Source organism: Lepidochelys kempii, chromosome 10, assembly GCF_965140265.1.
Source record: "Lepidochelys kempii isolate rLepKem1 chromosome 10, rLepKem1.hap2, whole genome shotgun sequence".
NCBI lineage: Eukaryota > Metazoa > Chordata > Testudines > Cheloniidae > Lepidochelys > Lepidochelys kempii.
The window spans coordinates 13,956,882-13,984,379 of record NC_133265.1 but is presented as its reverse complement, the minus strand read 5'-3'; the positions used below and the strand labels follow the sequence as shown (position 1 = coordinate 13,984,379).

At 41.7% G+C, this 27,498-nt stretch overlaps 1 protein-coding gene across 6 annotated transcripts; it reads right to left on the bottom strand.

Annotated features, from left to right (window-relative positions):
- PDGFA (platelet derived growth factor subunit A) lies at positions 1 to 27,498 on the bottom strand. Of its 6 annotated transcripts, XR_012161118.1 has the most exons (8): positions 26,995 to 27,498; positions 25,316 to 25,412; positions 16,985 to 17,089; positions 14,422 to 14,609; positions 5,223 to 5,349; positions 2,002 to 2,084; positions 897 to 1,010; positions 1 to 793 (listed from the first exon to the last, which is right to left on the bottom strand). XR_012161118.1 is itself a non-coding variant. In XM_073362096.1 (7 exons), exons 1-6 carry the CDS (start codon positions 27,055 to 27,057, stop codon positions 2,029 to 2,031), a joined length of 636 nt encoding a protein of 211 aa, XP_073218197.1. In that variant the 5' UTR covers positions 27,058 to 27,498; the 3' UTR covers positions 1 to 793; positions 2,002 to 2,028. The 6 variants fall into 6 exon arrangements, 2 of the variants coding, with proteins under 2 accessions (XP_073218197.1, XP_073218198.1); XR_012161119.1 differs by lacking the exon at positions 2,002 to 2,084; XR_012161120.1 differs by lacking the exon at positions 16,985 to 17,089.

Here is a 27,498-nt window from a genome sequence, read left to right as displayed (position 1 = left end):
TTATGCATAGGTATACCATTTTTATTTTAATATATCTCATTAGTTCGCATCCCACTAGGAGAAATACCATAATGTTTGTGTTCTGCTTACTGTTACACCAGTCTTCTATATGTGTTATTGATAAATGTAGTCCAAGAGATAATAAAAAGCTAGGCAAAGAGTAAAAAGAAAGCTTAATAATCACTTTATGGTGTAAAAAAAAATCCATTTAAGGCTCCCCAGAAGGTATTCTTTTTTTGTATAGACTTTAAAACACCACCGAGCAAGGATGTATTGTTTCTATAGTGTTTGCGTGGCATTTGATACATTCCTGCTTTTTTGTGCCTGACGTATATTTGTGTCCATCCATCTTCATCAAGAACACAGGCACATTTCTTGACATAAAGCACCGTTGACTGCTCTGACAGAAATCCACTATTCACTTAAGAGTTTTGTCTTTTTCTTCTTCTTCTTCTTCTATTTTTGTTTTGTACTTTTGGTATCCTCCATTCATTCAACTGTCTTTTTATTTTCTTTGTTTGTTTTGTTGTTTCATGGGTTTTTTGGACAGGGAAGCTTCCTATTGTTTCACAGAGTGCTACAATACTTGCTTTGATGTCACATTAAACAAATGTACATTGTCTCTTTGTTCTCATTAAGTGTTCTTTTCAGCCAGTTTTTTTCACATAGGAGAACAAATAAAGTATACAGTCAATAAAGCACCATACATAGTAGGTTCAGGAATGTAACAAACCATGTACATCCATGTCCCAGAGAGAAGTTCTTTTTTTTTCTAGCTTATTTCACCTTACATCTGCAGGAGAGAAAAAAGATATAATAACTCCATGATTAGAATCACAGGGACCTTTCCTCTTAGATGTCTTTAAAAAAAACTATTCTGCATGAAATTCACTAACCTGGGACAAGAAGTTCTAAATGCTGTTTTGATTGAGTTTACATGCTGACTTTTAAAGTTGAATTTTACAAAATCTTTGCTTCTATCATACTACTCCCAATAAATACCTGTTAATCTGAAACAGGATATCAAGTTTAGCATTCTTTCAAAAAGATACAGCCATAGAAATGAAATCTGACATTGGGAGTTTATGTGCAAAAAAAAAAAAAAAAAAAGTGCTTGAATTATTAAATACCCCATCATTCAGCAATTAGATACATTTGCTACAAATTCAAATTAAATCCCACTCAGAACACTAGAATCATCTGCAACTGTTGCAGCTCATATTACTTCAGATATTTTAGAAATACAAAATCCATATTTAATTTGGAAATTTTACTGTCACATCAAACTTCACTAATATGCTGATCAAGCCACTCTTTTGTATTGAGGGGTTTCTTGTTTTGTTTTTTTTCCTACAATGCAAACCTTATAAATTTTGATGCCATCCTATTTTTGGATCCTATTCTTCCTCTGAAAGCCCCCAGACCAATGAAGGTTCTTAGCTTTCTGATACAGGGCCTTGTTACAGAAGAACAGGTGTCCTCTTGTTTTGTAAATTATGCAGTGATTCCGATAATTTCAGATGCATATTTAATCAGTCCCCAGTTCAGGCCAAAGAATGTTTGATGGTCATGCATGTAATAAAATTTACCATACGTACTGAATGCTTTCACAGCCGACGGCTTGGAACATAAACCATTTGTAACCTGGCAATTCATTCATGCATTATCATGGGATGCTTAGGCTTCAGAAATCAATAATAATGAAACAAAAAGCAGAGGAAATGGAACTTGAGATTTCCGAGAAGCTTAAATATTAGCACCCTCAATAAATAAAATGCAAAAGGAGGAAGTAGCTGAAGAATGTAAGATGCTTATGGTGATGTGTAGCTTAAAGGGAAAATACCAAGCAGGTAGAATTATCAAAGCCAATCACATCTAATCTCTTTGCAGCCTTGAGGTAGCAAGTGTCAAGATTTTGAACAGTGATTAAGCTGGAGTGATGATATTTGATTACGTTTTCCATTACTTGTGCCATTAGGGTGTTCAGCATATAGGTCCTACCTGATAAGCAAATAGTTCCAGTAGTTTTTATGTTGGTTTTAACCTTTTTCGTTTCCGTTTTTTACCTGTTTCCCTAGGCCTTCCTGTTAACATAAGGGCAGGCTGGTAAAAAGCCCTAAGATAATGCATTTTGTTGAAAATGAAGTAATAAATACTCAAGTTGTTATTGCTCACAGAATACTCATAATCTTTTGCATTACAGGTATTTCTTTATAACTTCTGATTTTGAAATTAATGTTTGCATAGGTAGAGTAATTATATAAAAGCAAAGCTCCAGTAACCCAAGATGGTGTTGGTGGTGACAGATCTGCCTTGTAACTACTGTTAGCATATTGTATTCAATATTTGCCTTCCATCCCTGTAGTTTAGTTATTTTAAACTTGCCACCCGTAACATTTTCTCACCTATAACTATGGATGTGAATCATTGTCTTCTGCCATTGTGATCACTTCCTTCAGAAGCCTGATTCTGAACTGACATCCTATTTCTCTCACATACACACAAGCTTTTCATCTTGAAAATTCAACTGCTTAGTCGTTGTCCACAATAAACATTTTGGAAAGTTGAGGTTGATTAGATAAGATTTTGCATGTATGAAACAGAGAACAATTTACAAAAATATGAAAAGCCACCAATTTTTCCTAAATGTTTTGGTCCAGTCTTAACACAAACTAGCTTGGACTAAAATCATCCAGCTTGATTCACCTGTGGGTGCTTAATGACAGCCAGTGCATTTTTCAGCTCTCCATGTATATTATAACTTCCCCGAGAGGCCTATAGGAGGTTATATGTAAAGCAAAGCATGTCAAGAGAACCTGAAAGCTCTTGTAAGACAAACAGCTAGGTAAATTCTTCTGACATGAGCTTCTGAGTCCAATAAATATAAACCTGCAGCTCATGAGCCTTGCATTTGCTAAGTCCCTGCGCTAGTAAGAGGTCCTCTGAAGACGTTAAAATTTACACCAGGTGTCTGCAGGACATGGTAACCTCCGGCAGGTTCTCTCACCCAAGTTACAATCTCAGCCAGGCATCTGACAGAAATTGTAACCTCTGCTGGAAAACTGAGGCAAATTAAAGCCAGCACCAAAAATATCCAGCCAGTTGCTTTCCCATCTCAGTGACATCAGGCCAATGGGCTGCCCACTTCTACACTCCAGAATAAAAATATAAAGGGGAAATGGGAAGCCTGGACCTCCTAGGCAAAGGTGTGTCATCGGGGGAAGGAGATAGCAGCAAGAAACTTGCCTAAAACTCAGGCCTGGTCTGGGGAACCTTAGCAAGTTTCCTATTTGTCAGAAATCCCAAAGCAGGCAAGTTTCACCCGTTCTACTTTCCTTATAAAAGTTTCAGACCCTTTGGGCCTGATTCTCCTGTTCCTAACACCAGTATAAATCAGCAGAAAATCTACTGAAGTCAGTGGGCCACATCCTCAGCTGGTGTAAACTGCCAGTTCCATTGATACCAGGGGAGTTGATCTGCACTAGCTGAGGATCTGGCACAATGGAGTTATATGGTGGAAGTGAGGGGAGAATCAGGCCTTTTGTAATCAATAGGAGTACAACCTCTGAAAAATCCCTCATGGCAGAGATACGCCCCCAGCACTGTCAGAGTCCCTGGGGCAGTTATAGTATCCATGGGCACACGCAGAGCTTATTGACCAAAATGTTCCACAGCAAGACGCCGCCAGGAGAAATTGAAATAATAATAATAATAATAATAATGGAAAACCCCCAAACCCACACCAACGAAACTGTCAGACAAAAGACTTTCAGACAGAGAATTGTGGCCGCAAATATATTTCATGGGAGGTGGGGCAGAGTTACAGTTAAATAATAACAATAAAATGTTCAAGAGTAAGGAAATTACGGGTCCTGGATCAACCTTAGCTTTCACCCGTAATCCTGGCTATCTGCTAGCTGCTACCTAGAGACGACCCGTCCCTCTGTTTATTGTTGTCCAATCCCTTCCTAACATGGAGTCCAGAAATACACTCTCCCTGCCAAAACTCTACAGACAAATTTATAAACTAGCTAACCAGCTAAGGCCTGATCCCAAACCCACTGAAGTCAGTGGAAGTCTTTCCACTGATTTCAGTAGGCTTTGGATCAGGCCCCCTAATCCATATGGAATTAAGACTTGATCCCTCACCAGATCATCCTCCCATTTACAGCTAGAGATTATAACATCTTGTGTTCTGGTTGACTGCAATGGAGTTACACAGGCACCAAACTGGAATCACCTAATGGTTTATCAGACCAACTATTTTTTCAGCAACAGAAAACACTACTTTATCTCCTGATATAGGCAAGACATCACACAATAACCCCATGAATGTTCCTACTACAGTCTGCAGGAAAAAAAACCCTGCCACAGATAGGCCAAAGATCTACCTGTACCTGTCCTCCCTATACATTATCAACCATCGCCAGCTGCTACACTGCCTGCCTCATCCCTGGGGGCACCAGCACTCCACCGAGTCTAAAACTGGTGTATGACCCTTTAGGGTGCCCAGTGATCTGGCATAACTGAAAGTAAACTGCTAGGCTGCTCTGACTTACACCAGGGTTGGGCCAAGGCCTGGGCAGCTTGCTCCGTACCCAGCTTCCTGAATGCCTCCTAGCCCCTGAGATCAGTGGATCTGGGTACAGGAGAGAACCTGGGCTATCATAAATCCCCCTTTTTTCTGTAATTCATATTCTCAACAAGCCAGGCATAAGTTTAATGTGACAACTGGCAACAATCTCTGCAAAGATGGGTAGAGAAATGAAAACTGAATAAAGGCTGCAGTAGGAAACTTAATTCCAAAATTCCTTACTTTTGAACATTTAAATTCTTTTTAAATAAAATGTTCTATTCGTTTCAAACCTGGTTTTCCCTTTAGTAAAGAGAATTGTCAGCCTTAACTCTACCTCAGAAGAGTCGTTACTTGATAGAATTTACCAGCAAGATACAAATAGCATAACCTTCAAATCAGTTAGGCAAGATCTTTATGTTATGCAGTTTACGTTTAATTTAAAGGCTGCACTAAAGAAAACTGCTACAATTTCAACTTTGAATCCAAATTTTTATATACAACCCAAATCCTGTTCTAATTTCACGCCTTCAAACCAGAGGGGTTCTCAGTGAGGTCAATGGGAGCAGGGTTGGGTCCATATTCTTTACTACAAATATAAGTTCCCATCTGATAAAAGTACATGTACAAAAATAAAAGGATGACATACCAGTCTCCTCTTCTCGATAATCTGAATTAGAATTTGATGGTGTGCAGGTGCATTCCATATGCTCTTCTAACCTCACCAGAACTTCTTTTAATTTTGGCTTTTTTCTAACATACTCCACTTTTGCCACCTAAAAAAAAGAATGGTGTTTGTACTTAGACACATTAATGCATAACAGGATTTAAGACAGGTGGTTACATATCTATATAAACCACCTCTATCCTGGTAGAGCATCACATACATCACACACTTATTTCATGACACATCCTTTATACAAATTCAGCAGTTCCAAACAGACCAGGTTTTTTTTCTCCAAGAGTTTGATTTCCCATTCATGGGGTTTGAGCAATTCTATATTTCAGGATTTTTCTAAGTCAAGGTAAAGTTTCATATTCAGTCTCAAATCTGCATTTGTCTGCTGAATTTACAGATTTGAATATATTTTTCTCTCTACAACATTTCACCAGGGTTATGTTGAACTACCTGTTGTTTTTAAGACTAAGGCAAACAGCGAAGACATGGAAAGCACCAGTGCTGTTTTGAGAACCTAGCTCCAAATCTCACAAGGGACACCCCCTCTCTGTCCTGCAAGCTTCTTGCAGCAACTCTGGGCAATCTCCAGGTAAATGAGAGCTCACTTACCTTTAAAGGAGAACTAGGAAGAAAATGAAAAGGAGATTAACAGCTTTTTTTTTTAAAGTCTTTGCTGAGACACATCCATCTTGCTTGATGTTCTCTCTCTACTGTATGGAAATGTTACCTCTTCAGATATACTGAGCACATATTTCACTAGTATTTAGGTTCCAGGTACATTCCAGGCCCAGCAAATATGCTTAAATACAGTACAAACAGGTTCTAACACAGTTTGGTGGGCTAGCATGGACCATATTCTAGCTCTGGAAGAGAGCGAAGATAGAACACAGATTTTAAACCTTGCTCTAACTTGCACTGGCCCCATTCACGCTGGCCAGCCTAACCTTCTTAGAGCCCTGTGCAACCACCACTGAGATTAAACCTGAGTGAAACCATTATAGACAGGGCCTTGTGCTGAGGAAAGAACCACACCCAAAGGGGAATCTTCTAGCTGCTTTGCAGTCCTGCTTGGCACTAGGGAGACATCCAAAATGTGCCTCCCATTTGACAGTAGGGGGCTGTAAAGATGGGCTGTCATGGACAGCAATGAAACCTAATAGTGCGGATACTGTATTATTTTATACAAATTAGAGACAGAGAGAAATCGAGAGACTGGACCTCTGATCCCTTGCACACTGAGATGATTGACACACATGTGGTGCTCTGAGGACATAGCACCAGTCAATCGGTGTATCATTAAAATAGGCAGGGTTGTTAAAAAATGGTCAGTGTCCACAATTTTTACTAGACCCTTTTGCTAACTGTGTATTGATTTGTTTGTTGGGGGTTTTAATGCTCCTTGATCTTAGCACTGAGAAAACATTGACCCTCTGTCCTTCCAAAAGTGGCAAATCCTTCTCATAACATGGGGAGGGCGGGGAAATTATACTTCCCAGCTGTCAGAAACCATCCTTTAGCTTTCTGGACACACATGACCAATGGACAACTGAATGAGAGTACCCAGAGCCTAGAGTGAAATACTGGGCCCCGTTAAAATCAGTGGGAGTTTTGCCACTGACTTCAACAGAGCCAAGATTTCAAACCTACATTTCAGTCACGGCGCCCTTTTGTCAACAAGATCTGGAGCCTATTTGCATTTGCCCAACAAACAATAGTTCTGCACGGACAGATGCAGTAGTTAAAATGTCCACATTAAAGACATTTTCTGAGGCTGTCAGATTTCCATACAAAAAGATTTAGAGCTGGTTCTAACATGTCAGAATGCTCTGCTGAAGGGTCAACAATGGGTCACAGCAATATGTTTCAGGCTCATCTATCAGAGTATAACTCTAGCAAGGCTTTGAATGCAAAGATTTGAAAGTGTATGGTACATTTGAGTCATCCGGCATCAAAGGATAACTAATCCTGAAAATTCACAATAACAAACAGCGATTAAGACCTCCATAACCAGAGACCTAGAAAGAGACCCAGAAATTATGAAATGGCTTTGATATCTGCCATGCATATTCCAATTGTTGGAATTAACCAGCATCATCAAAAATTACTTGCAACTAAAACTGTAATCTAACTTTATTTTAGACCATCTCTATTTTTTTCCAAATTGAGATAACTACATATACACACCTTCCACTCCTTACTTTTCTACTACATGCACTGGAAGATGTAGGAGGAGATACTTAGAGACTCTGATAACCTACTTCACATTGAGCAATTAAAAGCTACGGTTTTTACTGAAGTGCATTGTAAATTAAAACAAACAAAAAAGCAGCCCCCAGGCTCCTCTTTCTCCTTCAGGCAACGAAAGTTAAGATTGAAGATTTATAAAGTGCTGTAAACATTCAATTTCTCAAGTTAAAGCAACATCAAATACAATTAAATTCATAAATCTGTGTTGTCTCATAACACCTGCTGCCACCATGGGATCTATAATTAATGCTAAGCTAAAACATTAGGCTCTGGGCCAGATTCTCAGCTGATGTAAAACACCATGGCTATTTTGACATCACAGGATCCAACTCTAGGTTAGCATTCTTTTTGTCCCTATCTTGTTGCTTGCAAGAGAAGGATAACTACACACTATTGTGTTCTACCCATTACTTTGAAATGGTTAGTCTTCAGCAAGCCACTGATTTCAACATGGGCTTCCTTCATCTTTCTCTAATGCAACAAAACCAAAAACCTTCAACAACAACACAATCCACCAAAAATATTACTTATAAAAACAATGGGGAGACAAGTTCCATTTGTGTTTCTTTTTAATTTCCTCCTAATATTACATTTAAATAATTGTACCATCATATAAAGGTTAGGGTCTATGTTTTGTACCTCTGTGGTCTCTATTCCACATTCCTATGTGTATGAGGAAGGAGAGGGGAGGGAGTGAAGGGAAGAGGGGAAGGGAGCATAGGGGAAAGTTATGTTGCTCAGATAAAAATATCTGGTCTGGTGGGAACACTTGATGGTATCCTCAGCCCCAAGGGGAAGGCAATGTTTCAAATTGTTCAACAGTGATACATAAGGAATGGCAATGAGTTTTCCCAGGCAGGCTGCAATGCAGAGTCTCATGGAAATCAGAGACTCAAAGCAGAGGAAAAAGGCAGGACTCTGGGCATGGAAACCCTGAGAACTCCACCAGCATAATAACAAAATTAATTCTGTACAAGAACTTACAAGAAACCTCTCAGCATGGGAGATGACTTTTACTATAACACTCAACAACAACAAAACCCACTTGGATGGTCCCTGTTTAACATACCAGACATGAAATAAAATCCTGCATTAGGATGCTTTTCAGAAATGAAATGACTAACAAAGGCATCAGTTTGCTCTAGCTCAGAAGTGGATTAGCAATGGTATGATGGAATGAAGCTCTATCAACCTGGGCAATTCTAAAAATTGCAACTGAGGTGTCAAGTTAAAGAACGAAGACAGAGGTCTGTTGCGTTTTAACTAGACACAAAGAAGTCAGCTGGAGTCAAACCACAGCTGAGGCAAGGTGCATTTGCCTATAATAGGTCAAAAAGTCACTGCACAATTGTGTTTTATGGAACAAGAACTATTATAACACTACCTGTTATGGGGTTTGCAATTGCTCTTAAAGGGAAGTTAAAGATCAAGTATTGCCTGGTCCCATTTCAGCACAAAACAAGAGAATACTGAAAGATGTAGTCCCCAGAGGGACACTGGAAATTGTACGATGCAGCAAGACATGATGGGAAGAAGCAACAGGGAATTTAAGGAGCAGCTTTCCCTCAGAAGAGGAGAAACTGGGGAGAGATCAGACTCGATGTGTGGCTCTTCACCAAGAGAGCAGAGGAAACAGCCTGGAAGAGGCTGTGGCTAGGACCTAGGAGGAGGCCTAGTGAAAGAAACCCAGGGTAGTGATAAAGCACATGAAGGACAAAGTATAAGGCAAAACAGTATTGGTGAGGGATTGAGGCCTGATTTTGGCTACACAATTAGGGGCTCAGACTGGTGCTTCCAGAAAGAGTAGGAGGAAGTCCCTTTTTCACTCCCCTACATGAATGGGAAGAGAGCTGTGGACCAAGGAAGGAGCCATTTAGCTCTGAGTCACAGGAAAAGAGTATACTTAGTGCAGTGAGGACAGAGAATCTGATTAGCTTTGCCTCAGGAATGAGGATTGTTGAACCTGGGGAGGACCAGAGGACCATTTTGTATCATTTTGCTTTGGATTCATGTGGTTGCCCTGGAAGGGGAGGACTTTTGTTTTGACTGAAAGCACTAAACCTACCTCAGAGGGAAACTACGGCCTGGCCCTGGACACTGGCAGGGACACTGAAGAGATAAGAATCCACTACAGTCCTCAAGAAATGCTTTGTTACAGATAGATTCTTGCTACCTAGATGTCCATGGCCCCTAAACCATACATGTGTGACCTCATGGACCACCTACCAGGATACGCATAATTAGTCCAGAAGGCCTTGCTGGTAGAGGAACCACTACAGTTCCATTTTACAGTGTAGAGGAGGCCAGATAAGGGAGCCATGAGGGTTCTTTGGGTGTAGGGTTGCTGGATTTACTGCTGCAGGGACTCACCAGCCACTGACCCCTGCATGTGATGGGGGATACAAAGACTGTAGAGGCTATTGTCACAGTTACAGGGCTATCTGCACCTCTGTTTTCTTTCTGGTCTCACTGAATGCATCTGCTCTCTACTCTACTCTACTCGTTCTTATACTGCACTCATCACCAAATTATCTGAACACTTCCAGTAGTGCACCAAGCAACACATATCTGTCATGTCTCCCAGTCTGCAGACCTTAACCCATGGCGGAGTAGAATTCTGCAGTTCTCCCTCTCTTACACCAGGCTCTGGGCTACAGCACTCTGTGGATCAACCATTCTTACTCAGCAGGTCTAACTGAACTTGGATACCCGCGGTTCTTTCCTTCAGGAGTCTAGTGATATCCAGGGATCAGACAGTCTTCTTAAAACCAAAGTATTGTTTCTTTTAACAGAAAGAACAAGACATTTCAAGAAAAAAAATTTTATAACAAGAAACACTCTATCTGCTTGTTTGTCTTACCGAAAGGCTTATCATCCCTTGACGGTCACGAAGGAAGATACCCCCATCAGGTCCATGCATCTCAGTCTGGTTCTCCTGAACAACCACCTCTTTCTCTTGAGGAAGTGTTCCTTTTTAAACGAGCGAGAGTTCTTTTGATCTCTTGCATATCTGCCCTTTCCTGCCCTGGCACTGTCTCTGAATGACTCTCAAGTGTTTGTCTGCTGAGAAGTGGCTTATCTTGGGCTACTCTTTCCCTTCCTGCTTGTCTTTCCCAACAGCCCCCTATTGAATTACACCAGCACCTCCATACAGTAAACATCCCATTAACCAGGTCAATGTGCAACATTCATAAATTAATGCAGAGCAGCTCCAAATCCATCAGAGCTATTACACCTGAGGCAGCGGATAAGAAGAGTGGATGGAGCCCTTCTGCTATTGCTCCACAGATTGGAAAGGAAGATTGCTCCCTGCTGTTCCTGCAGAGATCCCTAGCACCCAGCTCAGCTACTCGGATTGGCATTGGGAACAGGATTTGCTCCATAATGTTCACATCGGCTGTCTTGGCTAGGAACAAACCAGCAGATCTGTTGAATGGAAAGATGTGGGTTTTTTCATGACTGCTATTGGGCTGACCCAGTTAAGTAAACTTCAGGAAATGCCAAACAAAGGGATATTCCAGGTCCTTGGGTTGGTTAAAACTTCATCTACCTGACATATTTCTGGAACAAATATAAAACCAATGAAACCTCTAAGCATTATGAATTGAGTTTTGTTGCAGCAACAGGCACAGTTAAAGAAAATGCTTCCACAAGTGACATTAAAAAAAAAATCACACTCCACCAGCTGGCACTAGGGAGCGACTGGATTCCTTGCCATGTGCTAATCACAGAGGAATTCCCAAAGTCAAAATTCTGCAGGACCAAGCAATTTGCTTTTGCACCGTGGTTCAGACTTTTCAGTAGCCGGGTCAGAAAAGATATTCAGAGGTTCAATAAAAGAAACGGCAAACACTTCAAGTCTGGTCCAATTACTGAATCCTCGAGTATGTTAGCATAAAAATACAAGCAACAGAACTTGTGCTTATATGCACCTGAGGGTCAACAAGGGAGAGTGACTTTAAAACAGGCATTTCATTTCAATCAAACAGGCGTTCTTTCATGCTATTTATGAATAGACTGTTTAAAACATATTCCCGTGGGGAAAGGGAGATACATCGGACATAGGTGCTCTCTGTGCTGCCATGCAGCAGTTCCACTTCTCAGAGACTACTTTTTGTTGATTGCTCAGCGAGGAAAGAGATTCCATAGTATCAGATGGCTTGTTTTCAAGCTAAGAATAAAGGATCACGCTGTGACTATTAAAACTATTGGCTGCATTTGGAGGTAGGGAGATTTCAGAGGGGCCTGAAGGCAGAGGGAGTTCCAAAAGGAGCATATCCTGGACTGTGAGTTCCATCACCCTCTGAAAGGATGCAGCCTGTGCCCGGCTGTATTAATGCCAGCCAAGTCCACTGGCTCATGCGGAAGTGGAGAAAGGTCAAAGCACCCCTGTCCCCATGCCCCTTTGTGGGAGGCCAGCACTGCTGGCCCAGAGCACTGCTTGGCTCCCCAGCAGCAGCCCCCTGCCTGGTGTACACGGGGTCTAATCCAAAGCTCACTGAAGTCTATGGGAGTCTTTCCATTGATCTCAGTGGCCTTAGGCTCAAGTCCTAGGAGAGGAATGACCCTAATGCCTGCACCCACCTTCAATGCACCTGCATTAAGCCCTCGCATTCCAGCCCTAACACTCTGACTAATTGATAAATGATAACTTTGTCCACAAGAGCATAAAGAAACCTCCTTTGCTTTGGCCTGTGAGATAATACGTCTGCAAACCCACTCACTGACCTTTCTGGGTGGACATTTTTGCAGTGTGACTAGGCATGCTATGATCTCACCACCTTGTCAATGAAAGGGGAAGGAGGAAAGCCCTTTCAGTCCTAATCAAAAGAGCGCTTTTATCCAGTCTGACATCATGGAAAAAACAAGAGAGCTCTCAACTGCATTCCAGGAATAACCCAGACAAGCCCCCCCAAAACAACTCCTACCTTTCCTGGGACCCTCATGCAGGGCTTTGCTAGATAATGGCATGCACACCCCCTGAGCTCTAAATACAGGATTTCCAAAAGGCTCACCAAACAATTAATTATATCAAAGCCTACGAGAGAAGCCAACTCTGGAGGATACAAATACAGATTCTGTTCAGAGATTTCTGATGAGACTGTGGGGTCAGTGGGCAACCTCGACAATGAGCATCCTGTTTCTATTTGACCTCTTGTCCTTCTTGCTTCTTAATTACTGTTTGGAGCAGGGGACTTGCCTTGGAATTTTCTGAAGAACTGGCCGATGTGTACTCGATATCATTGGTGTCACCTTATTAATGCTGCCATAAAATCATCTTGCCTGATAGGGTAACTTTTAATAAAATTAATGTAATCCTGAAGGGGACCCATGTGCATCACTGAACCGTGTGAGACAGTGAGACAGATTCCTTGGCGCAGTAATGGTGGGGAGATGACAGGCCCAGCACTGGCATAACTTAAAGCTGCTGCCTAAGTTTTAAACTCTATCACTGGCTTACGTTCCTTAATACATCCTACGCCAGTGGGGGATTGCTGTGGCTTGCTCACTCCCTGCCCCCTACAGTTCAGTGGGAGATGGAGGGGTGGAGACTGGGTTGTGGTACAGATGCACCAGCAGAAATTCTCATCAGCCAAGGAAATTCTCTGCTCGGCATTTGCAGCTTGATTTTCACCTCTTTGCACCATGTTTGCATATTAACCATAGAATCTGGCCCAGAGAACTCAATGGGAGCAGGACTGGGCCCAAAGGTGCTAGCACTACATTCACCAGTGACATGATGGTCACAGGTAGGGAGGCACTTTCATTCTAGGTCTCTATTTTAAGTGGCTTTCACTTTGGGGCTTAGACTTCTCCACTTTGTTCTCAGCCCAGCAGTTAATCGAGTTGTCCCTGACTTATTTATTTTGTATTTTTTTAATTATATTTGCAAAGTGTATCAAGATCCACAAAGGAATGATGGCATGTAAGTGAAAAGTATAACTATTTTTGGAAAGACTGAAAAAATCTGTTCAGATGTTTTCCAGCTTATCAGAGTGTGAAAATTTTCCTCGCCCATTAAAAAACTCAGACACTTTTTCGGGGGTTCAGATAATTCATCATTGGTTGGGATGTCGCGCTTTGTACTTGGAATACGCAATGACCAAATAAATGTGTTAGAAGCACCTCTTATAATTACTCAGTAAACCACAGTGTCTGCTGCACTCCTTAAATCCTACCAGGCAAATCCATATTTGAGTTTTTAAAAAATAGAATTTTGACCTTCGAATTTTCAGTCACGCATGGGGCCCAGAGGTTAATGAAATGTGATTCTGAAATGTGATTCTCACTCATGCTGGTGCAACTCCGTTGACTTCAGCAGAGTAACTGCTGAATTGCACTGATCTAAATGAGAGCAAAATACAAGAAATACCATCCACTTCATGTAATATTTACCAGAAGCCTGTGGCAGGGAGAAATGGATTTTGCTTAATGAATAAATATAGCATGAAGCCTTGAGTCTCTTAACCCCAGGGATACAATAACTTGGAAGACATTTTTTCAGATCAAAAGTGTTATATTGTCACATATAAAAGCCCAATTTAGGCTGCACAATATTTAATTAAAGAAATGTAATTCTGTGCAGTGGGTTTTGCAGTCCAACGCCCCTCGAGTCATTCTATCTTTTAAATTCAAGATCTGTTCTGGGAGAGATCGTGGGAAAGACACAATCAAAACTATTTTTTTTTTTTTTTAGATATAAAGGAAAATGAAAGGAATCCATGAAAATCAAATCCAAAAATAACATTTTCCACTAATCATATTTTATGAAAGGCATCTGCTCACTTACAAGGGAGCAAGATATCAAACTGACTTTGCTAGGGTGAGGGTGGTAAAGGTAGATGCTAAACAGGATGCACACAAGAATGTCTGAAGCTCCCAAACTCTTACAGTAATAGCCCTACAACCAGAATTTGCTCACCTTGACACTTCTGTGATGTATCCGTGATGGCTGGCATTTCATGCTGCTGGTATTGCAACAGCCAGTACAACGTTTGACCTCCACACACGGTGGCCATATCAGGAAATTGGCAGACGTGGGATCGATCTGACTCCGAGGTATCTCGTAAATAACAGTTCTTGTTTTGCAGACGGCAGGAATGGCTTCCTCTGCAAACAGAAGAACCCAGACTTCCAGGTGAACAGCTGTTCTCGCTTTAGAGCATACATGCTTACGCCACTACGTGCTTAAGAGAGTGATCCCCACCCAGGCTTTTGCGACAGGTGCTCTATGCTCCTATTGCTGACCTTAACGAAAAGCCTTTGTGCTGGGCTTGGATAAGCTGATACTGCTTGCCTCCCGTTCAATTGTGCATGCTACCCCAGAGTGAAGACTGAGTGGCTCCAAACACCCAGCTCACGAGACGACGGCCTTCCACCGCCCACGTCCCAGTGCAGCTCAGAGCGCGCACAAATAAATGGGAGGCACAGACTGTCTGAAAGGTGACAGCAGGCAAGGACACCGTCTGAAACTCTCACTGTTGTACTAGTTCCTGGTCAGATAGCTGGATAGGGACTGGTCCTGAACCATAGAAGTCAGTGGAAGCTTTGCTGTTTTCCAGGATAAGGGCCGTAATGTGCATCTATGTATATTTCACACATACAAAGCACATTTAATAAACTGCACACAATCTGCTTCTGTAATTGCTACACCATGCACCATCCCTTAGTTTATGACACAACCTTCTCCAACTTTCAGTTCTGCAGTGGTCTTAACACCAAGCGGTCATAAAAATGGCAGCAGTCCTTATTTCTGAATGAAGCTGGGATAATGACGCATGGCTTGATATTTTTAACAAGGCGAAACCATGACCAAAAGTGTCTCTAAGGTGCCACAAGTCCTCCTTTTCTTTTTGCGAATACAGACTAACACGGCTGCTACTCTGAAACCTATAATACTATGTTCAGCTGTGCAAATTATTTTACCAGGTCTCAATCTACAGCAACTTTCTGCTGCTGAAAGACCAGTTTACAAACAAAAGTTTCAGGCATTTGAGGGTTAGCTGTATAATGTTTGCTGTGCAATAAAGCAATGTTGTGAGATATTGCTCGGTGACAGCTTAGTCACAGTGCATTTAGCTGACATATGAACAATCCAAGATCCACAAACCTGAGATCTCTTGCAGCCTGGGATGATAAGAACTAGGACTACTGAAGAAGTGACATTCTTGACTCCAGGACCAGATGGGCTGGCAAAGAATGCTTTATCTCTGTTATGGCAGCCCCAACGGGGAAATTTGAATGGTGACAATTTATTTGAAGGCAGCTTGTTTTTTGCTGTCCAGTTAAAGAGGCTAAGCTGCTGGGGTATGATGAAGTTGGGATGCTCTTCAATATCCTCAATAGAAGTATAAAGAGAAGAAAATGTGATCTGGTTTGAACCTGTAACTTGAAAGCCTAGGATCACATTTGCTTTGATTTGGTTTGGGAAGAGGATCGTTTCGATGGGCAAGCCCCCAGAGGAAACTTAAAAACAACTCTATAGGGTGGGTAAATATCACAGCAGAGGAAGGATGCTTCTCACTCCCTACAATGCTGTTAACTAGGCCAATTAAGGGCCTGACAGTGCAAGATACCGGGCAGCTCCTACAAAATGCTAAGACTGCCATTCCCATGACTTTAAATGGGACGCATTCAGCACCTTACAGAATAAGGTGCCAAGTGTAGCAGGTGGTTTTAGAAGCATTGTTCTCTAGAGGCGTTCAGTGTGAGGAGTCTGCAGTTGCCAATTCACAGTGCAAATCCATGCTAACAGTGTGCTCTGCTGTATGTTTCATGAGATCTTAGTCTAAAGTTAAAATATACTGATTAGGAATTGCCCACAGCATATAAGAATATGCATGTTTTCCAAAGATATATTAAATGGTAAATCAGTAAGACCTAATCATTTGTAACAAGTGTTGCATAAAAATGCCATTTTGAAGTCAAGTAACATCTATTTCATTTTATATCCAGGCTTTTGTTTGAAACCATCATTAATACTTATTAGAAAAATGCCTTGTAAACATGCCTGGTCCCTTGTATAATGATGGGAATTAATGTCATAGCACTTCAGTCTTGCTCTCAATTTTTGGATAAACTGGTTTTGAATTAAAGAGTCAAGCTGTTTCCTTTTCTAGAGCTTCTGTCCTGAAAACTCTACCAACTGTTGATGTTTTTTTAAAATAAGGAAATTGCAGTAGTTGTTCCCCACACTACGAATTATACATTGAATATCACCACATTTTCCAACTAAGGGTTCCCTTTTAACGTGCTGCAACACGACAGTGAATGTAAAGAATTTATTCATGCTTGTCTCTTGTGGATAGATTACCCAGCAGAAGGTGACTGATGCAACAACTGACTTTGGAAAAGTGACATACTCAAAGGAAAAGACCATTTTACTTTCTACTTTTTATTTTGCACAATGAAGTGTCTTGCATGACTAATCAAAGGAGCCCCCCACGATTTTGTTCTTTAAGCACGAACAGCTTGTTGTTTCTTACCAATGCTTCTTTTTCTGCGAATGGGTACAGGGTGATTCTCTTGAACATGTTTAGCAGAATGAATACTATGAGATCTCAAGTTTGTTTCTGAAACATCATCATATCCTAAAGTAGAAAACACAATATCAGACCTTAACTGTGTCATAAGCACGACAGTCACTTTAATTCTCCACTATTAATGTATAAGAATATGCGTCAGCCATACATATAGGATCAAATCCTGCCTTAATATACAATCCTGTGAGACTCCTGCCAATAAAACTGCAGGGGCATAAGGGCAGAACTTAATGCAGAATTTCTCAGATAAACATGTGCATTTTTAACTCTCTAATATTTGTTTTATGGAAAAATATAGAAACTCTCTGTGTTGTATGATACAGGGGCAATTCTGTTTTAATTCTGTTGCATTTTTCCTGTGAAAGGTATAATAAACTTTCTAACTGGATCTAGGTGTAGAAATTAGAATAACAATATTTCATGATGCTAATACACAGATTGAAGTTCTCTTATAAGACGTTCCAGGAGTTCTGGTGGTGTGAGTCTACATAATACAAAATATGGTGTTGTAGTAAGAATGCTGTTACTATAAACTTTCTCTTGTCTGGCTAACTCAAGAACAAGCAATAACTAGTTTGGGTTTCCTTTTGGCCTCTCTGTTGCAGAACAAATCCCTTGTGAAGTATCCTAACCTTTGGAGGGGCATCTGAAGCTACTGCAGACTCTGGGATTGCATCCAGGCTTGTCTCGTTCCCTAAATAAGCCTACCACATGGGTTAAAGGGCCATGAGAAAAAGCAAAGATGGAAAACTTGGCATTTCATTTATCATATACAACAATAAAATGACAGCTCCGCTATTTGGTTTTGTGAAGTGAAGCCGTCCAGGTCGTGTCACATGCAGTGGGTTTCAGAAGGATATGAGCACATACTGCATTGCTGGTATAAACAAAATGCGGACTGAAATGTAAGTAAATTCCAACACATCTCGTATGTGTGGTAATCTGCCTATTGGAATGCCCTCTGTGACATCATGGGCTGTTGGATCAGTTTCACCAATGCCTTCAAGGAGAACTGTAACACGCACACAAAATACAAGTGGGTAGCATACAAAAAATCAATTACACTCTCTGCTTGCTAACAGCATGTAATGGTCTCCTGTTTTCTATAGCTTTGTATGCCTTCTAAACACTGCAGTCCTTTCTGCTTCCAGTGCATTCATATGCATGTTTCATAATGTATCCACTCTAGTGGAACCTGTTTTACACTCAGCTATGTTAACAGTATGGATCACACATGGCTGCTCTATAAATAAACTGACTCCTTCCCGCCCCACGCACACACACCCAAGGAATCACACCCAACAGAGCATGCGGCTGTGAAATAATTGCACGCCTCGGGTGCATAGTGAGACATAAAGACAGAGCCCAGGTGCCTTCAGCACCCTAGAAGGAACCACATGCCCTCAAGTGTGTAATTCCTCTTTTCTTATAAGTGGAAAAAAGCAAACTAAGTGGGCTATGCAATTGTAGCCTCCAGCAAACGCTTCCACTCATCTGTTGGCAAATCCTGCCCATTTCCTAAAACAGTGGGAATGATCCTGTGGGGGTGGTGTAAATCAGCACAGTGCCGTTGAACCCAATCTGTCTAGGTATGTATGTGGCCTTCATCACAGGAGTGTCTGAACACCTCGCGATCACTACTGGCTTTTAGCCTCACAACACCCTTGAAGGGTAAGGAAATATTGCTCCCATTTTACAGAAAGGAAACTGGGGCACGGGGTGGATTAAGTGACGTATCCAAGGTCACCTAGGATATGTCACTTAATCCACCCTGTACCTCAGTTTTGTATCGTTACAGTAATAGGAAGTAGGTAGCTGAGCTGGAAACTGAACCCAGGTCTCCCAAGTCCCACCCCAATGCCACTAGGCCATCCTTCCACTCTTAGGTGAGTGAAGCTATGCTGATTTACACTAGCTGAGCATCTGGCATGTTCTTTTTACTCAGTGGGGTCTGCGAGTACTCACCACCTCTCAGGACCAAACCCTTAATGATTTCCCATATGCTGGGAGATCATTAAGCACTGGCTACCTCCCTCTCTTTGATGCAAGAAACTATAGTGCAAAAGCAGGGCAACCATATGTCCCATTTTGGCCAGGACAGTCCCTTTTTTAAGCCCTCTCCCAGCCATCCCGACTTTTTTTGGCAAAACTGTGCCTTTGCCCTGTTGGCTCTTACTGACTAAGCATCAGTGGGCAAGAACAAACTCGACAAACACACAGTTTTGTAAAAAAAAAAAAAAAAAGTGGGTTGTGACCCTTAGCAGGGGTGTGGAAGTACACACGGGGGGTGCAGGGGGGGGAGTGGCAACACCAGTCCTGCGCTGGAGGGAGGGCTAAGGAGAGTGGCTTGTGGGGGGGGGGGGACTTGGGCCGGCCCTTGGTGGGAGGGGGACCTCAGGCCAGTCCCAGGTGGGCGGGAGGGGGCCTCAGATGGCCCCAGGGAGGGGAACCTCAGGCCAGCCCTGCGAGTGGGTGGGCAGCGGGGCGGGCTCAGGCTGGCCAGTGGGGTGTCCCATTTTCTCTTTGGGGAAATATGGTCACCCTATGCAAAAGCAAGCTGCATTCATTCTGCTTAGCACAAGAGCCTGACTTGCACAGGGTGCAAAGCCACTCTGCTTACCTGCAAACAGGGTTTAAAAAGTAAAGGCTATCTGTAAAACTGATACTCCTGAGCCTAGCCTCCTGCTGGTAGCGGCCATCTTGCTGAAAAAAGAAATGAATTATGGAGCAGCCCTGAGTACCAGATTCCAATCCTCCGTCCCTTACTGGGCAAAGCTCCTATTTAGCATAACTCAGTCATACTATATTGCTTTATGAATCAGGTAAGATCCAGGAAGTAATCTCATCAACTAACCACTATGTTAAACCACGTGTTTATGAGACCGCAGTTGCACAACTCAGAATTCCATTTAGTCTTATGCTACCATCAGGTTACAAGTAAAATGACATGTTGGATGTGCTTATTCTAAGATAACTTGTAAGGCGCAGAAGGCCCTTGGCTTATACTGTGTCTTGCTGTATCACTATAAAATGCAATTGGTTCACAACCATATGCCCAGCTGGGTGCAAGTCCTGAAAGCAAAAAAAAGTAGAGCTACCCTATTGCGAACACAGCTGACTGTGAAACAAGTTCCACTGAAATCTAAATGCATTATGAAACGTACGTACAAAATGCTTTTTTTTCACTCAATCATTGGTGTCTTTTTATGAACAGAATTGTGGAGCATGTGGTTACTGCAAGAGTTATTGTAACTGAAAGCAGTTAGCCTATATTGTATCCCTCTTGGCACCTGGGCCCACAAAGGTATTTAGGCTCCTAACTTCCATTGAAATCAATGAAAGAAGAGGAATTTTTACCATTTTAATGATTAAAACAACGCTGTTTCAGCAATCCAGAACAGAACTCTCCTGTTGACTATTGAAGCCTAGAAATAAACTCACGATTTGACTAAAGGGCTCCTGAACGAATGGTGTCAGAAATTATGTCAATTTTTCCTAAGATAGAAGTGATCAAGAGAATGAAGCTGCAGGGTACCAAGTGCCTCAGAAATGCAGAGTTTCCTGAACTCCCTATTAAGTCAGGAGGAGCTGTGGGTGCTAAGCACCTTGCAGGATTAGGTCCTAAGAGCAGAGAGTTGAGAAATGTGAATGTAAGAAAAAAAGTATGATTCCCAATTTATAAACGTTGAAAAGTACTGGTTGCTAAGTCAACTTTAAGGATGCTGTGCTGAGCAAGATGAATGCCACTCTCTTTTAAGATGGGGTAGTTCATTTAATAAAACAAATGTTTTCATGGCAGCTGATCAAATAATTTCTCTTTAATCTTTTATGCACTGATGCACTGACAACATTCTGATGATGGGTAGAAAAAAATTCTAGCCATTAGCTCTGGTCAGTCCCTTAATGTAGTTGAAATTGTTCTTTTTGTCAGATTGGCATTTTTCCACTATGTCACAGAGTAGCTAATACATAAATCTCAGCATTCTTATAACACTGCCAATAATGTGATTACTGTACTCTCTAAATAAGCATGTGAAAAGTGCCCTAAAACTAAAGCAACTGTTACATACTTATATATCTGTATGGTATCCTTGTTTTCACATGTAATTTTTGTGCATACGGTACAGTCCCAAATGGTGCGCTTAGTTGTATTCTGCTAAACAAGTATCATCTTGATGAGTGTACAAGAAATGGAGGCCCAAGGTTCCTGGTATCATCATCAGCTTATGAAATTCTCATTGTTTCTCTTTCAGAATTCAATACAATGTACAATAACAAATACAGTCTCTCTTACAAATCAGTCCTACTCCCAAAAGCCCAAGGCAAAATCAGACAGTTTGATCATATTTCTATCCGGTCTAAAATATGCCCTTGTGATATCCAAACTCAGAGACTGTCTAAGTTTTAAACTTTGATCTACTAAAAGAAATTAAAATAGTAACATGTAGGATGCATTTTTCTGTGGAGAGTTGTAATTTAGTAACTAAAAAGAATAACATTATAGTATTTAAGCTTTCCAGAGCCACATTCCCTACATCATGTCGCGGGAGGGGAGGAGGAAGAAGAGAGCAAAATACAGACATATCTCAAAAGCTTGCCTCCTTCACTGTTTTCAGATGGCCTAATAGAAGATAATATCTGCATCCTTGTCCATTTTTAAACTGGGGCTTGGTCCAAAAATTGCTAAAGTCAACAGGAGCTTTTAATGAATTAGACTCTTTGTGATGTAATGAACTAACATAATACCAATTTTTCCGTGTGTGTGTGTTATTTTATAATACACCATTAGAATTTAGCATTGTAGCAGCACCAGAATTTCCTGGTTGATGCTCCAACATCATCCACTAGTACAGGGAAACTATTGTTCCCTCTGTGGGAGATTCTCATCTCAGTCCAAGCAGTGATGAGGCAGGAGGCAAATCTACTAGATGATTAAATGAACTCCACCACCCATAGGACAGAAGGGAGAAGGTAGTGTGTGAATAGTAAGAACCACACTGCTAGCGAAAGAGATTTTGCAGACAGAGTAGAGGAAATGACTCTTTTTTGGTGATTTATTCTCTTAGCTATTAGTAGTAAAGTTGTGGACCTTGAATGCTAGAGATATTTACTAGCTGGGATCATGCATGCTTTATATTTTAAGTAGCCAGGGTTTGATTCTGCTCTCAGTGGAACTCAATGGATTTACATCAGTGTAACTTTCACAGGGACCTGTTTCTGGGATCCTTACTGAGACAAAACTCCTATTGCCTTCCGTGGTAGTTTTCTCTGACTAGGGAGTGCAGGATCAGGCCATAAGAGCATAAAAACATAAGAACGGCCATACTGCGTCAGACCAAGGTCCATCTAGTCCAGTATCCTGTCTTCTGACAGTGGCCAATGCCAGGTGTTTCAGAGGGAATGAACAGAACTGGTGATCATCAAGTGATCCATCCCGTCACCCATTCCCAGCTTCTGGCAAACAAGGAAGAATTTGGCCCAGATTTTCTTTATTGAAAACATTGATAAGCACCGTGTTGGATAATGTTTTGCTTTAAGTAATATGCCAGATGGTGTGGGGGTGTGGTTTCTAATTTTATGAAGGGGTTATCAGTCATCCTTGCAGTACAAGATCGAGTCAAAATCTGTCAGAATGCAAGGAAGAGCTGCCCACTCTGACTTAAAAGACTTACTTGTGAAAAACATATACTGTGTTTGTTTTACAGTGTGAGAGAGAAAGTGACCTCTCTCTCTCCAATTTCCACTGACTCTGCCCATTACTGAGCTACACATTTCTTAGGAAAGTCAGACATTTACTACATGAAAGCCTAATTCTGCAAACCCTTGCCCAAAAGAGCAATTCTCACTGATTTGAGAAGATCTATTGAGTTTAATAGAGCTAGTCACTTGAGGAAGGATGTGCAAGGTTACGCACTAAAATGGGGGAGAAAGTGATAATTGGATGGGTTGCGTGGAGTTTTGAGTTTTTTGGGTTTGGGAATTTTTTGTGCAATCCATAATTTATCAGAGTAAATGCTGCAAAATCACCAACATAACTGCTGCATAGATCTTAATTGAACCAACCCTTTTAAAATGTAGTTATTATTCTAAGTAACAAATATATTAAACCAAAAGAAAGAGTATTGTGTGAAATGTTATCTTAGCAGTGCTAACCATCAGACATCTAACTTTCTAGCCCATGCTAACCTCACATACAATAAACATGCCCAATCCTGCAATCCTTTATCTCCAGAGTATACCCACTGAATTCAATTTTAATTGATTTTGTATAGCTATCATAATACTTGGGGTCTAAGGATTATTCATGAAAGAAAAGACTGCAGGATTGGGTCCAGTGATGTGTTTAAGCATAAACTAAGATTGTAAATGCCTACCTACCTCCATCAGGGCCCAGTCCTGAAACCATTAGTCAGAATAGAGTAATAGAGTTTAATGCTTGGATAAGGACTACTCACATAAGTAAAAATAAAGGTGCAGGACTGGATCCTTGGAATTTTTATAAGTTCATGCCCTAAAATATTAATGTTTCATGTTCAAATATTAAAATATTTGTATTTCCTGTTTTTTCTGGTGCTTTCTGACTGATGCTTTGCAGTAAAACAGCAAAATGAAATAACACATTTATGGTTAACTTCTTAATTTTTCAGTACTGTTTCTGCTTGATATTTGCAATTAGGTAAGTAATTACAGCCTGGAATAAGTTCCACTGCTCTGCTCCATTCACTGCCATATTTTAAAATAATATAGTCTTGTATCTACCAGTTATTGACTCAAAGGCACAGGAAATAAAAAATCTGTTCAAATTCCAAAGTGCTCAGGCATCTCCCTCGGGAGCTAAAATATTCACTAACTCCAATGGAATCAGCATTAGGTCCTTATTCACTTGAATGGTATAAAGCACAATTTTAGGTGGGGACATATGGATTCCTTATTTTGTCCCTATTGTGAAAGCTTATTTAATGCCAATGACAATCAGAGCAGAACTTCTCTCTAAAAATTTCAGATCAACCCAAAATCAAGATGGATAAGAGGGTTTTTGAAGAAAGAATGTGTTTAACAGTATTAGTAATCAGCCATTATGGCAAAGCAATGTGAAAGGAGATGAGTATTTGAAACTTCAGTTTAATGGGACACCAGTTACTGCTCAGCATCACGAAAAAGGAAAGCCATGTCTGTAAACTATGTTTCTGGTACATTTCTGTTCACTATTACTTCACTTTAAAAAAAAATAAGACAATTAAGTTAACATTTAAAAAGATGTTGCAACATTGAATGAAGGGGATTGAGCCTAGTCTATATTTTACCAAAATGCATACCATACGGTTTCAATGGAGCTCTCCCAATACCAATGCAAGCAACAACTCATTGACTTTTTGTTTGTGCTTTTAGAAAGGTAGAGGTTTACCCTGGGTTCATAGAGGATGCATCTGTTTGTTTTATTCTTTCACAAACTAACGGAAGAAACCACCAACAGCTAAGTGCATCAACTGCAATGTAATGATTCTGACTCAATAATGCAATGATTCTGAGATCTGATTCCAAACTGCAATCATTTGTTCCAGTGTAGAACATTAGTGAAGTGTACAGTCTCACAAGCCTAATGGTGCAGAAAATAACCTCCTGCTATTCTCTTCTGAATGAGTGTCTGTAAGCTCCATAGGAAGGTTCCTGTTTAAAATCAGTATGGACAGTTTATTTTCCTTTCAATAAGCCCCAGATTTTGGAGAGACATTACTTCATTCATAAATATTGTTGCAAATATTTTAAATGACTCTCACACGGTAGTTTAAAGATAACGGTGCAGTGGAATAACAACAATAAATATTATGGAAATTCTTTTTTTTTTTTTTGCTGATAAAGATGTCTCACAGTACAAAGGTCACTAACATTAATATTACACAGAGAAAAAAGTGCACCAAGTTTATTTGGTGTCTGCTCACTTTTCGATGGTTTCATTTTTAAATGCAAAATAAGCCTGGTTTGGAAATGGATCCTTGTCTGGGGTAACTGTTCTTGGACTTTCCTAAGAACCCTGCTGGGATTGGGGAGAAACGCCTGACTCATCATCTTCCTCCTCTGGTTTCCCTGCTTTGGATTCTGATCTTTGGGCTAGGTCTGTCGGCCCACCCAGCGCTAGAAAGGAGGGAATGGAATATTCAGAAACCGTCTCTTTAAAGCCATCCTCACAAACAGACACGTGCTGATCTGTGGGCCCAGGTGCCATCCCTCTGAACAGTGGAATAAAAAGGGAAGGAAGGAAAGAGACTAATTTACCTACGGAATCAATCTCCAGGAGGCGCTGCAAATCGCGGATGCTGTGGATTTCGCTGTGAGCCAGCCTCTCGATTAGCTCCTGAGGGATTTCAGCTTCCTTCAAACAGACAAAACACCAAATCATTGCTTCCCCCTCCTGCTCCAGGATCACCTCTGAGTACATGAGCACTGCAGGCTGAGCGTGCCTATGGACGCCCCTGAAAGCTCTGAGCTGATTCTACCCTGCACCCCACTACGCAAGTGGAATGGGGCTTTTCGCATGAAATTCTATTCAACAGGCTCCTTGCTTAACATTTCCAAGTAAATCATTTTAGGCATCGCCTTGCGTCCGAGGACGTGTTTCGATGAGACATTTAAAATCTCCCCTCCACAGGGTTTGGAGTCGTCCTGCGTTCGCCACCGCTTGATAGCCCCGCTGTTGTGCACAGGCAGGGAGAGAGAGGGTGCCTAGGTGTTTATGATTTCATAGAGCCATCACCACCAGCAGAAGAGATCAAGTTGAAATGCGCCACGACTCTGAAACCCAAACCCCTGAGCAATTGTTTAACACTTTCATCTTTGAGCTGGTTTAAAGTTTCTGCCAGGTGGAGAGATCCTTAAACCTCCCAGAAACTCACAGGAAGGGGATAAAACAAAGTTTTCAAGCTGGTTATAAGCTCACACCAACCCAGGGCGTCAGCAGCTTCCCCCAACGTCTGTCGGGAGGGAGAGAGAAATCACGTATCCTAGAACAAGTACCCACGCTGTACGTATAAACGAAAATGAAACTTACAAAAATAATAATTAATGATAACAACCCCCCAGGTATGATGCTTTGGGGTGGGCATGTGCCTTGTGCCGCTAGCGAGAGGCAAAGTGGGGTTTCAATTGTCTTACAAATTCCCTCAAATTTCCCCCTACAAATGGCCACCTGTAATGATCCCCAGAGAGACAGAAAATCATGTTTCTCTTAGATCTCTCTCCATAGGAATCTACTGCCCACACATACGAATGGGTTTAGCTCAGACTACACCCCACTTCTCCCTGATTGGGCTCCAAATAAATAGGTGCAAAGGGATATTTATTTTTACATTTTTGGCCGCACAAGAACAACTTCAGCTCTGAAGAGGGGAGAAGAGGTTTTAATGATTTCGGTTTTAAACCCAGATCGTGTGTGTATATGAACCCAGTAGAGTAACTGCTCCTCGGTCATTTTATTAGCGGTTTCATTCTAGTTTCTTGTTCGCAGGAAACCGCGCTATAATTCCTGCTCCTTGCCATGCAACAACAGGTCCGAGCACGGATTTCTTTGCAAATAATCCCAAGGCCGTTTGCGTTCCGATGGGTGTCGCAAACTGGAACGGGGTGGGTATGCAATTTTTTTTCCAAAAAGCATGCAGCCAGCAAACAGCCCTGGAGCAAAATGCACGGTCATTCCGTTCACCCATTTGCACCCTACATGGCAACTTGGTTTTTGCCTTTGCAAAATTCTAGCAACCGCGGTGAATCGCTTCCCCCGGCAGCAATACTGAGAGATGCCCTGGAGGGAACTAACAAACGATCTCCCCCGGCCCGGGTTAAAACTAGGAGCTTTCCCCCTCCCAAACGACCTTCTAAACACTCTTTCCACACACACACCCCGCACCACCACCGCTGCTGAGCCCTAGGAATTAACAATGCAAGAAGCCAGTCTCACCTACCTCAGGAAACGCAAAGGGAAGGTAGCAAAACCCTATCAGCAAAATGCAAGCCCAGGTCCTCATCGCGTTCTAAGACACTGGGGGCACGAATCAAAGGTCAGGGTGCTGTGTCGGAGCTCCAGCCCGGCTCCTGTGGCTGGGAAATTCAGTACCATCCCTCGGGGAAAGACACGGGTGAGGCGTGCAGCTCGGGGCTCTTCGTCCACGTTGAGGTGGGGGGGGGGCTTGCTTGGGGGATTTGTATGTTCCCTTGGCTAGAGGAGCTCCGCTTCTGCTGCTCTCTCGCGCGCTCCTCTTGGCTTTAGGACTAGACCAGCCGGTACTTCTGCATATTTGCTTAGATCAGACCAAAGTGAAACCCAAGGAGTCAATCCGGAGCGCAGCCGAAACGCCCATCACCTGTCTGAGACAAGCTCGCCCCCCTCCAGACATGCGGGAGCGCTTCAAACCCGCCTCCCTTTCCCGGCAGGAGGCAAACCCCAGCAGCAGCAGGTTCCTTTAATT

Excerpts from the sequence above, each read along its gene's own strand:
- PDGFA (XM_073362096.1), bottom strand. The coding sequence starts at position 27,057 with ATGAGGACCTGGGCTTGCATTTTGCTGATAGGGTTTTGCTACCTTCCC. Across the intron at positions 17,090-25,315 it reads CCTGGAGATTGATTCCGTAG|GATATGATGATGTTTCAGAA; the intron begins GTAAATTAGTCT and ends TTTCTACTTTAG. Across the intron at positions 14,610-16,984 it reads TCGCAGAAAAAGAAGCATTG|AGGAAGCCATTCCTGCCGTC; the intron begins GTAAGAAACAAC and ends TTCTGTTTGCAG.